This window comes from Podarcis cretensis (genome assembly GCF_951804945.1).
Source record: "Podarcis cretensis genome assembly, chromosome: 7".
Lineage (NCBI taxonomy): Eukaryota > Metazoa > Chordata > Lepidosauria > Squamata > Lacertidae > Podarcis > Podarcis cretensis.
Genome location: NC_137176.1, coordinates 9,566,845 through 9,581,947, shown reverse-complemented (window position 1 = coordinate 9,581,947; position 15,103 = coordinate 9,566,845). Strand labels below are relative to the sequence as shown.

Below are 15,103 nucleotides of genomic sequence, written 5' to 3'. Positions count from 1 at the left end.
ATTCCACAGGGCGCAAATGCTTCATATATAGAAAGTGTCAGGTTCACTCAGTAGCATCTCTACGTAAAGGTATCACAGGTAACAGTGCTGAGGGGTGGGTTGGGGGCAGGCCCTTTGAGGAGCTGCTCCCTGGGGGTAGATAATTCTAGATTAGACGGATCAATAGTCTGACTTAAAATTATGAAATGTCATATATTAGGAGACAGGCAGGATAGCTGTGGCTGTGGCCCTGCCCTGCTTTGCATTTGATCATCCTAGATGCTATTTAAAAGTATCTCAGGTTCAGGCACCACTGTAATCCACAACAGAAAGTATCAGAGAGAAAATTAAGGACTCTAGAACTAATTTGCCTTGTCGCACAATCCCCTTGTATATGAGGGAACTGTGGGGGAGAGGGACAGTAACAAACTCTAAAGGGTTTCGAAACAACACACAACCAAAATGTTTTTAACAAGTGCATTAGGATTTACCTGAGTGTCCTTTAATGTTACTTGGAGTTCGTAGTTCTTCAGAATCCAGTGCCTGCGTAAATGTTGCAAGGCTATATGAATTGCAGGTAACACACCTGCTGTTAGGTTACCATGCCCTGTAAAATGACTGACAGGTAAAAGCCCAAGAATGGATATGAGAGTGCGAGGTCGAGCAGTAGGTCGCTCCTCCGAACATCTGATCATTAGCAGCGCGCAAATTACCAGAAGGCCCGTCCTCCATTTCCAAGTAAACATATTCCTCAGACTTCCTCTCTGACTTCCTCCCTCGCTTTAGAGCTTTCATCTCTAGAGCAAACAGGCCCCAGCTTGTCTGTCAGTCTGACATTTTGAAGTTGCTACTTCCTTGGGCTGCTGTGTCTCTCTAAGAACAGAGCTAATTGTTATTAAAGGATAAACTGCTCTCCAAGGCTGGATTTTCCAATTTGGACAGTAATCCTGCTCACAGCAGTGCTGCTGTGAATCAGTTCCTCACAAGAATAATTCTTGAGGCAAACTGTTCTGCCAAGTCTAATTTTAAATATTTGTCATTTTGGACATTTTGCTAGCACAATTCATCACCCCCTAGTTGACAAATTTATAAACATATTAGAATAATAATTCTTCAGGATACAGATTTGTCTGTTCATGGGAATTTTCATATTTTAAAAAATCATTTTTGATGTTTCTGCACATCAGCAGGCGTGCAATATTGTACGAAAATGTGTGCATACCACCTGCTGACTTCTTCACATCAAGCTGCTGCTAATATTTCTCTAGCTACAATGGGAAGAGCTCCGCACCAAACATGGCAGTCTCAAGCCTTTATCTTCCCTCTTGCTGCTGCCAGCAAGCACTGCAGCTCATCTGTGCAGGCTGTTTAATGGCTCAAGCTTCCAGCTTGCTAACAGGAGAATCTTATTTCCCACATGGTCACCATTTACTTTGGCCTGTCGTTTCCTGCTTACAAAAAAAAGTATAAGGAAAGGGGTTGTTGGTTTGTTTTTAAATGCCTTGGTGAGAGAGCCTGAGATCTGCACTTGCTTGTGTGGCCATACGCTGCTTCGCTCTTCTTCACAGGGATTATGAAACATTCCCTGGTTACATGACTACATACTAATTTTCCCATCAGGATACTTGCCTGAGCAGAGAGGAGAATGAAAGTTCCCTGGGAAACCACACATTTAGGACATACAGGTTTCAAGCTGGCTGGTTTTACAAACTCAATTATCTTCTCTTAGTATTTAAGGCAACTGCACTCCTATACACACTTACCTGGGAGTCCATCCCAGTGAACTCCAAGGGGCTTTCTTCTGAGGCTGTGCACACCCTACTCTGAAGCACATTCTTTCCCGTGAAAGAATTCTGAGCACAGGAGTTTGTTAAGGGCTGCTGGGAACTGTAACTCTGTGAGGAGTGAACTACAGTGTCCAGAACACTTTGAGAGAAAGATGCGCTTCACAGGTGCTTTAAAGGTGTACTGAGTACACGGCCTGAGTGGGCATGTATAGACTTCCACTGTGGACAACTGAGACCTGATGAAAGGCATGCAGAATAAAGTCACCGGCACTGGGTTCCACATAGCTAAATTCACACGGTATTGGTATGCAAGCCATCCATGGCTCTGGAGCACTTTGCACAGACTTGCTAATGCAGCAAATGTAAGAACCAACAGCCTGACTTATACATGATGCCAGTCAGAGAGAATCCCACATGGATAAGTGTTTTGTTAAGTTTCTCTCTTTCTCTCACACTACCACACACAAAACCACTTATAAACTGTGCAATGATGTGGCATGGAAGATTTTCTGTTTAGACATGCATAGGCTCATAAAATTAATTAGAAACATAATGAATAGATACACTACCAGTCAAGTTGGGCACTGGGGATTTCTTTTAGCTGTCAGATTTCAGTATCAGGGTCATAACTGCATTCAATTATGTGTTCAATGGGCAATGTTGTCATAACTATAAAAGTTTTCAAGCAAATGTAATTTGAAGTTTGCCAAGCAAGACAGGATCGTGACATCACAGCTTCTCTTTCAATGCAGGCATTAGTAGAAATGTGAGGTGCTATCTGGCATGGATGTACAGAAGAGACCAAATAACTATTTCTTCCTATATACATAAAAATGTAAGGCAGTCATCATGCAGCCTCCATTGGAGGATTTGTAGTGCCTCATCAAAATCCTAGAGTTGCATGAACACAGGGCAGGCAGGGTTGGCGATAAATGTGAGAAGGTGCAATAGCCTACCATAAATTCACCTAGTCTGCCATACATCTGCAATAAAAGAGAAAGAAAAGTATCCACACTCTTTACCCATACAGTGGTACCTCGGGTTACAGAAGCTTCAGGTTACAGACGCTTCAGGTTACAGACTCCGCTAACCCAGAAATAGTACCTCGGGTTAAGAACTTAGCTTCAGGATGAGAACAGAAATGAGGTGGCAGCGCGGCGGCAGCAGGAGGGCCCCATTAGCTAAAGTGGTGTCTCAGGTTAAGAACAGTTTCAGGTTAAGAACAGACCTCCGGAACAAATTAAGTTCTTAACCCGAGGTACCACTGTATTCCTGACTGCATGTACTGATATTCTGTGCCTTTAGCAACTGGATACCAAGTTCCTACCTGGGTTTTGCCATACCCTCAGGGAATACCTTGGGCAGGCTACAGCCTTCCCACTTGTAATATGGGGATAGTAATTATAGAGTTGTTTTAACCTTCACTGAAATAACGTGCTTAAAGCAAACACTGGGGAGGGGAAATGTACAATTGTTAAAAGCAGCATATCTTATGGGGAAAGGACTGCAAACTTCTTATCCTCAAAAGGCCTGTTATGTCAAGACAAGATCTTTGTGGCCTGCAGAAAACTGCAGGCTGACCAGAATAGGCAGGAGAGAGAAAGTCCAGTTTAGAAAGGAATAGAGTCCCCATCCTCCTCATACCTAATACTTTAGGTTGCTCACCTTAATGAACTAACAGGTGACAACAGAGCTAACCAAAAGGCAGCAAACAGAACAGAATAAACGGCAAATGGATCAACAATGGCCACAGGATCAAAATCATGATGCCAGAAAACAATGTTTCAGTCTTTCCTAATCTGGTAGCCGCCACATGTTTTGGACAACAACTCTCAACAGCCCCAGTCACCAAGCTAGGCATTACTGACCTGCAGCAATTATTCTTTTTAGTACAGGTACTGACTGGATGACTGTTGGCAACATATTTGATTCTGAAATTAAAGAGGAAACCCTGTTAGATTGATCAAAAATACAGTCAAATCAAAACTGGAGGGGATTTTTTTTGTTCAATATCAGTCAGGCCATATTGGGATGCAGCCCTGAACTTCATTTTAGAACCCTATCTAGGGACCCAACTACATTTATTTATTTTACCTTATTTCATTTATATCCCACCTTTTCTCCAATGAGCTCAAGGCATCCCCACTCCCAATTTTATCCTCATAAAAGCTTCATAGCCAAGTGGAGTTTGAACTTGAGTCTCCTGCTTGCTAAGATAGTTTTTCTCCAATTAGAGAGAAAACGTGCAACCAGGTATGTACTTCATTAACCACAGGTTTCTCCCAAACAGCCAGCACCAGGCATCATGGGTTCCAGGCAGGAATGAAGCAGAGCACCCCTTTATAGATACTGTACTAATTCCTCCCCAAAATGCATGACATTTTGCACATAAGCAAAAACAGTGCTAATATATGCAACACCATGCCCCTGATTCTAAATATGTACGGGTTTCTGTAACTGTGCCATAAACATGAAACCAAATCCTCAATTTACTTTTCTCTCCAAATGGTGTACAGGATTTTCATAAGGCCTTAATCATGCTTTACATAGAAATTAACGCAACTGCGATAGATTAGGTCCTGATTTAGAAACATGGCCATATTATTTTAACTTTCTTTTCAGTGCTATTGATTAGTAGAAATACAATTATTTGTAAGCGCATGCGAAACCTATTTGCTTGCAAGATGAAAAATGCTGCATTCTGTTCGTGTGCTGCTAAATTTAATCTCTTTCATTAACGCATTTGTTACTTCATTAATTCATTTGGGCTTGTAGCCCATCCCACCCCAAAACCTTCGGATGGATAACTTTTTTAAAAAAAAATCTCTGTACCTCTTTAGCCTTGCCACCAAACATGACCCTGAACAAAAATGGTGTACAATGCTTTTGAATGAAAAATTCATTAAGCCAATTTAAATATTGAGTTTAATTCACTGAAATGGAACAACTTCAAATTCAGGCACCGCACTGAAAATGACAGCATGTCACAAATCATTTTTAAGATAAATTTATTTCACATTCAATATTTTCTGCACAGTGTTTAAAAGATCCTTGCCACAACCCTGCACACATTTAGGGTGTTTACATCCCAATAATTAAGAGCTAAGCAGTCTGTATGCGGATTTCAGCCTTTGAGTTCAACAGCCCAGTACTGGAGCACATTAAAGGTAAAGGTAAAGGGACCCCTGACCATTAGGTCCAGTCGTGGCCGACTCTGGGGTTGCAGTGCTCATCTTGCTTTATTGGCTGAGGGAACTGGCATACAGCTTCCAGGACATGTGGCCAGCATGACTAAGCCACTTCTGGCGAACCAGAGCAGTGCACGGAACCGCCGTTTACCTTCCCGCCGGAGCGGTACCTATTTATCTACTTGCACTTTGACGTGCTTTCGAACTGCTAGGTTGGCAGGAGCTGGGACAGAGCGATGGGAGCTCACCCCGTCACTGGGATTCGAACCGCCGACCTTCTGATCAGCAAGTCCTAGGCTCTGTGGTTTAACCCACAGCGCCACCCATGTCCCGTATTAGAGCACATTACTTCAGAGGAAAGAGAGCTGGTGCGTCTCTTTTCTCTTTCCCCTCTCCAAGTGTCCTCCTGAACTTTCCTGGAAGGAAGCTGATCAAGCCACCACTTCTCCTGAGCAATGAGCTGTCATTTCCAGCGCACACTCACTGCTTGTCCCATTGGCTTCAACCTATTGAGCAGGACGATGCAACACTACTTTCCTGCTGAAGTTCCTGCAGGGGTAGCCTTATGCTCTGTGAGTAGGTACATGTGAATTACTACCAGAGTCCTAAATTCAAAGCCTAACTTTTTGTTCCCTAGTGTGTTAGTACACGTGATGTCCTGACAAAATTGGACCTGACGACTCATAAGCCAGTAATAGATCATTCTGGCTATCAACCACACTTTCAAATAATGAGACCGATGTTCTCAAAACTATGGAATGTAAGCCAAAATTTGTCAGGCAACAGGTAGGGCCACCATAAGATCTTGTTATCATCCCAGGAATGGAGGAGAGAGCGCTTGTGTTGATGCCTCAACAGAAAAACAAAACCACCTTTTAAAAACAATTTTTATTCGGTATTTAAGAAATAATCTGTACAGTTTACCACTCACAGTGCAATACAAGGCACCAAACACACCCACCCATTACAACTCAGTTCAGGTAAGCACAGCATATCACTTCTTCATTCATTCCTTATGTAATGGAGAAACTAATAAATGGACGATATTAACCTTTCTGCACATAGAAACCTCTGACAAACTTCTTTTAACAGCAATCACTATATATTGAGCAATTTATAATGTTTAATAAATGAACCCTAATGCAATAAAGCAAGAATATATTAGCAGTATGTGATTTTTACACTGCTGGGTAACTCCACTTTGCAGGAACAGGTCTCAAGAGATCTAGCACCACGGACAGCTCCACGGTCATTATTTCTTTTTGTATTTGCATCTTATTTCCTATATGTATATCATTTTTTGCCTTGTATAGAAGAAGAGGGCAGGATTCGACTAAGTTGTTGCATGAGCAGAATGAGGTATGCTCATGCAATGGGCTTTCCCCCTTTTCTTCCCTCTGCACCCCCTAAATCTGTTCTGTAAGGCTGGTGAAAATCCACCATGGGTTTGGGGGCACACATAGGAAGAGAGTGGGGGAAAGTCCCATTACGCAAGTTGACCTTGTTCCACTCATGCATACCCACTTAGCGTTACACTGAAACCCACCCATGGTGTCAGATGTTTTAGCCACAAGATCTGCCTTTAACCCTAGCCTGCAGCAATAGGACCCACATTTTCTGTTAGGGGGCATCATTTGGTATTCCTACATTTCAGGGGGTTGGACTAGATGACTCTTGTTGTCCCTTCCAACTCTACAATTCTAGGGCAAACAAATTCATTGGGGAGGAAATAAAAGATACAGTCTTGCTCTTGGCAGTACTCAAGATTAGACTGTAAAATACACTGTGCACTTTAAGAGCAATTGTTCTGAAAATAAATCTATACATTACCTATATCGACCCAGGTCAAAAAGTCACAGCGTTTGGTTGTTTTATATCAGGGGTGGCCAACTCTCAAGAGACTGCGATCTACTTTCAGAATTAAAAACAGGCAGTGATCTACCCCCGTTTTCGGGGTGTTCAGCTCAAGGTTGTTGAGCTTTTTTTTTAGGAAGGAGTCCCATTCTTTAGGGGTTTAAAAAAGCTTTTTTGGGGGTACTTCTATTTTTGGGGGGTTAAAGGCAAGGGACAAAGGGGTAAGGTCACTCACAATAAGATCGCTATGGATGGAAACAGCAGCATAGAGAAAGCTCCGTCTTCCCTTCCAGAGATCAAACAACAATGGAGGGTGGGCCGAGGGGGCGGGGCAGGAGTCAGTTTTAGTGACGCTAAGAAAAGGGAGCCAGAGATTGACCACGATCTACCAAAACCTCGCGGGGATCTACCAGTAGATCGCAATCAACCTGTTGGACATCCCTGTTTTATATAAATGGGATTGTGTCCTTGGCATAGATACCTACTGAACAGGTTCATCTGATAAACTTTTTTAATAGGTATCTATGCCAAGGGCACAAGTCCATTCAGAGTGAAGTACAAGTCAGTTAGCAAGCAACAGTGCATTCCTGGGAAGTAATTGGTGGAAAGTAAATACAAGGGAAGGCAATGCCCCCACCCGTGTCATCCATTCATATACACAACCTCTTTATGTTAGAAAAAGGTTTTACCAAAAGAAAAAAATGAGACATGCAGTGCTGGGTGTCACTGGCTTGTGCTAACACCCCACCAGTTGAAGACCAATGGTGTAAGATTGTGCATGCTCCCCTACAAGGCCACCAATCATGGTAAGCCATTTATACGTGGAGAGACTCACACTCATGCGCTTGTCACATGTGACATGGCTCTCAGAAACTATACAGTTCAGTTTCCTACATCATAACTAGCTTCTTATAGTAAAAAATTCATGTGGCAAATACTGAAAAAGACGAGATAGCTACATCTCTTCATAAATGCAAAACCTGCTTAATGCCTAGAACACATGCTTCCTTCCTTTTCCATATTTCCATTAGCTCAACTTGTACGTTTTTTGCTATTAATAATATCTGTTTAACATCAGTAAATGATGTAACAAGCATGAGACTACTCAGAAGATCAAAGTCTGCCTTGGTATTTTACAGGATTTCTTCCCTGGAGTACAAAAAAAAAGGTGCTTTTTTTTTTTTAAAGGATGTTACTAAACCTTCATGCTCCACTTGGAAAAAGGAGATCCAAACACAGAAGCATCTTCCATGCATGGATCTCTGTCAGTGGATCGGAAACCTATGGCTGAACATGAACATTCATTCAGATGCAGATGTCGCCTCACTGCATTTAGCAATACACACATTCAGATGTGCAACCCATCCACATTCTACAGCAACTAGAATCAGAATTGCAGAGTTGGAAGGCAACACAAGGGTCATTTAGTCACATAACTACCTGTATACACAACTAAAACTGGAATGGGAGATCAACAAAAAATGCATTTTCCTTAATATTGAAACATGACAGAAAGATTATATATACTTAAACTTCTCAAAGATCACAAGTAGCTCAATTCCAACAGTAATCATTATCTGTTCATTCGATTCTATGAATCTATGAATTAATGCATCCTAAACTAATGACTGGAATCTGAATGTGTGACCTAACTCCGGGGACAGCCTCATCTGAGGTTGATGTCAATGAGATATTTAAGTTCTGCCTGTGGTGTTGTGTCTGTGATGGTACACTCACACGTGCACACTCTCAGCTGATGCTACTGTTATCAACCAAGGAATGCATGTGAGAATCAGTCTTGGGTCTCACTTTTCCAAAACTCCACATTTTGCAGATTGTTTGGAACCTATGCATGACTGCTCAAAAGTAAGCACTATTAAGTTCAATTGGATTTACTACCAGGCAAGCAGGTCTAGGATTGCAACCTATATCTTCTCATATATGCTTACAAATGTAACCTTTATAGAAACATACTCCTCCTTATTTGAATTTTAGATTGTAATGAATGTTTTCAAAATCCCAAATGCTTTTCAAGTAAATTTGACTTTTCTTCATCTGACGTATGAAGAAATAAGCATTGCCTGCCTACTTGTTACCATTGCAATCTCATTTTCAAGCCATCCATTCAAATAATTCACACCAAAGGTGATAATTTATAGACAAATATTTATATTTGTACAAAAATAAGTATCATAATCACCCTGCCTTCAGTTTTCTACAGATAAGGAATTACAGTCTTGCTATGACCACAGCTGTACCCTTGCTCAACACATAAATTCCACATAAGATGGTTATTTTAAATGCTACTGTCCCTTGATTTCCTTTCTAAGCAAATGTGGAAAGGGCATTACGTTGAACGATGCAGAAAATATTTAAATAAAACCAGTGATTTAAAAACCAAAAGGTGCAATGAAGTATATGACAGCGAAGCATGTTCCTTTGCTCCTGATTTGTATTTCTAACAAATACCAAGTGCGAAATGGAAGAAGCCTACATGGTGTCACCTTAAGACAAATTTTGGACGAGGACAGTTAACCTTTCTTCTCAGTAGTCACCAGTGGCGTAGCGTGGGTTGTCAGCACCCGGGGCAAGGCAAGTAATTTGCGCCCCCTAACCCGTGGATTTGCGCCCCCTAACCCGTGGATTTGCCCTAACCCCAGATGTTGCGCCCGGTGCGGCCGGCCCCCCCTGCACCCCCCACGCTACGCCACTGGTAGTCACTCTTTACAGCAGGGTTATCTTGGCAGTGATCGTCAGGCATAAGTATTACATAAGAAACTGCTGCCACCTTCAGGAAAGGTCCAACATTGAATCAGCATTTATTTGCCGCAAACACGTTTGCTTGAATTGTGACCAAAAAATCCAAGCACAAAACAATAAGCCTCCAACGTGTCCGCAACAAAGCCCCTCGATAACTTCGTGTGAATGATCAGGAAAGGAAAACTGAACAGCCTAAGGAATTCTCTGCTGAGCGCTCTGCAACGGTCCCTTGCCCTTGGCCCACCCAGCCTAAGCGCACAAGATGTGTTACCCAGCATTTACAGGAAGTATTATGCATGGCAGACAAACGACAACGACGACGAGGGGGGGACTGCAAAATTAACTCTTTCTGGGCACTGGCTGATTGGTTTTGCACAACCGACTGATGAAAGAATGCCAGCCAAATCCTCGCGCACTTTTCCTCTCCATCCCTTCCCCGTTTCCCAACAAGCTTCTCTGTGTCTTGTGTGCCACCGTACCTGCCAACCAGCTAGCGCGAACTGAGACAAGAGAGGAGAGTGCGCCAAGAGGAGCGCAAAGGAGAGGACGCTCCGAAGGGGGCAGCGTGTCCACGGATCACAGCAGCTGCTCCTGAAAGACGGAGGCGCCGGCATCCTCCTCTCTTTGCCCCCTCGCATCGCTAAAGGGGGGGAGGGGAAGCCACCCCACCCGCTGCATCCCTCTCCTGCCTGCCTCCCCCTTCCCTGCTAAGCGCTAGAAATCCGACTGGCCTCCCGCTCGCCCTTCAGGAGTTCACGGAGAGCATCAAGTGGCGCTCCAAGTACGCAAACGCTGCAGCTCAGCTCAAGCTCAGCTATGCGGGTGGCCAAGCGCCTGCTCGCAGCTCGCCAACCACAAATCCCTGACGCGCATCTGTTGCTTAAATAACGGGCGGCGCTTTCTCGGCACGCCAAGGGCTGCAGGTTTGAGGCCAGGCTGCTGGGCCAGGAAGCAGCTGCCCGCGGGAAACCAGCTGCAAATTCGCTAAACACCAGCCTCTGGTGGCGTGGTGGAAGCCAGGCCACTGAGCATGTCAAAAGGGGTGGGGGCAGCGCGAATCAGATCCGAAGTGATTCCGTTCCAAACAGCTGGAAGTCTCTTCGAAATGCCTTTTTTCCGCCTCGCATCGTTTCCATCCAAGGCCAGCCTCTGCTGCTGCTGCTGCAGACTGGCAGCGGGGGGAAAGGGCTCTGGAGAGGTACACAAACACGGATCGGAGTGATTCCCTTTGAAACAGCTGGAGTCCCTTCCAACATGATTTCCTCTTTCCCTTTTGGACTCGCACAGCTTCTGCCCAGGGCCAAGAAGCACTGCTTCTTGCAGCATAGCATCTAAATTATATATGCATTTAAGGCACCAAGGAGGAACCCAAACAGGAACTCGAGTGACTCCATCTAAACGGGTGGCCTCCCCTTGGAAGCACTCATCGTGCCATCCCATGCCAAACAGCCGGCTGCAGGTCGGCATCCAAGGCTCTGGCAGCGGCAGGTCCCACCTTCTGCCCCATCCATCAGGCGTGAAGGCAACGGGACTGTGTCGCCCTCCCCCCACCGAAAGGTGCCCGGCGCTGGCCACGCCGAGAGAGCCCCCTGCCGCCCCACTTACCTCGGTGTCGTAGTAGCGCAGGTCCAGCGAGTAAGGGTCGAGCAAGGACTCGTTGAGGATCTGCTCCATGGCCAGTTGCATGGCCGGCAGGACCCCCCGGCCGATCCTGCCCTTCTCCACCGAGTCGCTGAGCGGCATCAAGCCCATGATGGCGATGGGGGTCGTGGCGGCGGCGTTGGGCAGCGACCCCGCCGGCGCCCGGGAGTTGCTTCGCGACCAAGCCGAGGAGACCAGCGGCGGCGGCGGCTGCAGGAGCAGGAGCAGCAGCAGGAGCAAGGCAGAGGTGGTGGCCGCCGCGCTGGGCCGCCGGGGCAAGGCAGGCATCCTGCGGGAGAGGTCAGGGGGGCACAAGCACGAGGGCGCCCGCTGCCCTCTGCCAGGCAATGGCCCCGGCAGGGAGGAAGGGGCGCGCACGCTGCGGCCCCCCCGGCTCTAATCCTCCTGGCAATGGCGCCGGCTCCTTCCTCGGGGCGGCCAAATGGAACCACTAAGCAGCAGCAGCAGCAGCAGCAGCAGCGACGGAGCCGCTGCCCGCCACCCCCGTTTCCCACCCACCCCACCCCCAAGTCCACAAGCGGCGGGCGAGGGCGCCTCCTCAGCCCCTCACTCAGCCGCAGCCAGGCTGGGCGAGGGCGCGCGCTTGCCTCCCTGCTCCCGTGCAGGTTCCGGAGGCGACGCGTAAACGCGACGAGGGCTGAGGGGAGAACAATTGGGGCGGGAGGGGGGTTCTCGGCTCTTCCACAAGGCTGGGGACGCTAGTGCCGCATTCCCCCGGAGCCCTCCCGCCGCTGCCGTGCTTCTCCGTTGCCGCCGCCGCCGCCGCCGCTGCTGCAAGCAGACACCACGCCGCGCCACACAGCGCGCGCAGAGTGGCGCGCACAAACCGGCCAAAAGGGGGGAAACGGCGGCGGCGGCGGCGGCTGGATGCAGTAAGCGAGAGCCCCTCCGTGCGCCCGCCCAAATCCTTCTGCCACCTCTCGGCTGGGCTTCTTCGCTCGCTCGCTCGCCCGGCTCCTGCACTGCCTTCCTCCCCGGCGGCGGCGGCGGCGGCGGCGGGAGAGGGCTGGTCGGCTGCCGCTGGGGGACGGCGGCTCTTCTGCTGAGGAGACGACGCACACCAACGCGAGACGCAGGAGGAGATGCAGGGTTTGGGCACGTCCAGCAGCCCATTGGAAGGCGGGCTGGGGCGGGTGGGAGAGGAAAGAGGGCCGCTGGGGAAGGCGGGAAAGGGACGGCTTGGCGCGAGGCGGGGGGCGCAGCGGCCTCTGCCCCTTTCCTCGAGGCGGTGGCGTGCTGAGGTGCCCCTCTTTTCACACACACGTGACGCACGGATTATTATTATTATTGTTGTTATTATCATTTCTTTGTTTTGGTTTTTCAAAGTTAAAAGGTTGGCTGGGCACAAGCCGAGGGGCGCTTGGGAAAAACTTGAGGCGTTTGGCTGGTGCACTGGCTCCATGTTCTCCTATTCTTTCGTTTCCCTCAGGAACAATGCACTTTTTCCCATTAACTTCCTCTAAACATGCAGAGGTGAACCTGTGCGGCTGTCTTACTCTCCTTTATTCCCACGTCTTGTTCCTAGTCTCATGGCCTAGCCCCCAACTGTCTCCTCCAGGCCTGCGCAAGGCATGGCTTGCCAAGCCAAAGGCAGCCCATCAGCCATGTTTTGAGGCCTGGCAGCACCTCCCTGCTTTCCTGCTCTCTCTCTCTTCCTGCATCTGAGGAAAGTAGCAAAAACAGGAGGCAAATCAAGCTGTGGCAAGGCGCCACACATACTTGGGGGGCTTGTTTGGATTTATTCTGGCTTGGGCAGCAGCACCTCAAGTTCTGTTACCTGAGAGACTTAAATGAATGAAAGATAGCCTGGAACCGTTTTTCCATGCCAGGCATGTGCTCTCAGCCTCTGAACCAAGGTCCCTCCCACATGTCAAGTGTCCTTGGCAATGTGTCTTTGCCTACACCAAGCACAGCATCACTGCACACCATCTGTGTACCGAGGAGAGCCAGTCAGCTCTTCTTTTCGGAAGCAAAACTAGAAGGTTTTTTTGTAGCCTCTGAAAAGCCGCCAGATACAAGCTGGTGGGCTGATCTCAGGTTGTTGGGTCGGAAGCAGTGGCGTAGCGTGGGGGGTGTAGGGGGGGCGGCCGCACCGGGCGCAACATCTGGGGGTTAGGGTTAGGGGGCACAAATCCATGGGTTAGGGGGCGCAAATCCACGGGTTAGGGGGCGCAAATTACTTGCCTTGCCCCGGGTGCTGACAACCCACGCTACGCCACTGGTCGGAAGTCCCCATTTACTGGGCGCTTGCTGCCTTCCCAGTGCTGGGTTTTATAATTCAATACATTATACCCAAAATGCTAATGAATCCTGTACTTTGCTATTAAGATTCCACAGTTTGGAGCACTGTTTCTCAAACCAGCTTCCCGCCAGCTGGAGCCCTTAAACCATTCGCAAACAGAAACAAATACGACACCAAAGAAGCCGTGCTGACGTGAACAGCTGCCTGGAAGGGAAGGAGAGCTGTGAAATGCACCAGGGAAAAGCAGCAACTTCGCTGTGTTATTAAATCATAGAATTGCAGAGTTGGAAATGGCCCTGACGGTCATCTAGTCCAACCTCTTACAATACAGGAATCTCAACTAAATAATACATGAGAGATGGCCACCCAACCTCTGCTTAAAAACCTCCAAGGAAGGAGAGTCCACCACCTCCCGAGGGAGTCCATCCCACTGTTGAACATTTCTTACCATGAGAAAGTTCTTTCTGAGGTTTTCTTGCAACTTGAAGCCATGCTACATGCCTCCAGTGCAGGAGAAAACGAGCTTCATCCTCCATGTGGCAGCCTGGTAGATATTTGAAGATGCCTATCGTATCTCCTCTCAGTCTCCTTTTTACCAGACTTTACTTTACTAAGGCAGTGGTGTGAACATACCCCGGTCACTGGTGACATTTTGCCATGTTGAGAAGGGGCTTGTGCACACTTTAGCCCCTCTATTCACACAGGAGTTGTACGTCCCCACCTCGAAAACACTGATTAGTCTCCAACAACGTACCACGAAGATGCAAACCGCCATGCAAAACCGATCCATCCTGTAAGTTCTGTGTAGAGCTCTATGCACATTGCTTGGCAACAATAAATAATTAGCCTGTGGAATTCAGTGCCAAAGGTAAAGGTACCCCTGACTGTTACGTCCAGTTGCAGACGACTCCGGGGTTGTGCACTAATCTCACTCTATAGGCTGAGGGAGCCGGCGTTTGTCCACAGACAGCTTCCAGGTCATGTGGCCAGCATGACAAAGCCACTTCTGGCGAACCAGAGCAGCGCACAGAAATGCCATTTACCTTCCCACCGGAGCATTACCTATTTATCTACTTGCACTTTGACGTGCTTTCGAACTGCTAGGTGGGCAGGAGCAGGGACCAAGCAACGGGAGCTCACCCCGTCGCGCGGATTCAAACCGCTGACCTTCTGATCGGCAAGCCCTAGGCTCTCTCTGTGGTTTAGACCACAACGCCACCCGCGTCCCTCACTCAGTGCCACAGCATGTGGCAATTGCCACTGTTTGTTTTTGCTTCTAAGAGAAATTCACAGACCATCTAGGGAGTTGGAGTGGGGGAATAAGAAAAACGGGTGGCAAATCAAGTCGTGATAGCCAAATGGATACATGTCCATAGAAAATAAAGAGGGAGGCAATTCCTCTGTACATGACTGTTTCATTCTTCCTATCTACCATGGCAAAAGCAATGGATCAGATCAAAGTCTGATAAGTCTAGCATGCTGTTTGCAACAGTGGCCAAATAGGTATCTCTGGAAGATCACAAGCAACATATAAAAGCAATGGCCACTCCATTGTCTGTCTTCTGCAACGGCATCTCTTTGCAAACAGAATGCTGTACTGATACTGTTGTTGATCTGATCCAGCAAGGCAA

The 15,103-nt window shown here is 47.4% G+C and overlaps 1 protein-coding gene across 1 annotated transcript in view; it reads right to left on the bottom strand.

Moving 5' to 3' along the window:
- The window catches only part of GABBR2 (gamma-aminobutyric acid type B receptor subunit 2), a 287,781-nt gene extending 275,383 nt beyond the window's left edge, over positions 1–12,398 (bottom strand). Inside the window, exon 1 of the mRNA XM_079983945.1 lies at positions 11,174–12,398. Coding sequence (XP_079840071.1) covers positions 11,174–11,497 — 324 coding nt within the window. The 5' untranslated portion in view covers positions 11,498–12,398. The remainder of the gene's footprint in view (positions 1–11,173) is intronic.
- Between the last annotated feature and the right edge of the window lie 2,705 nt (positions 12,399–15,103).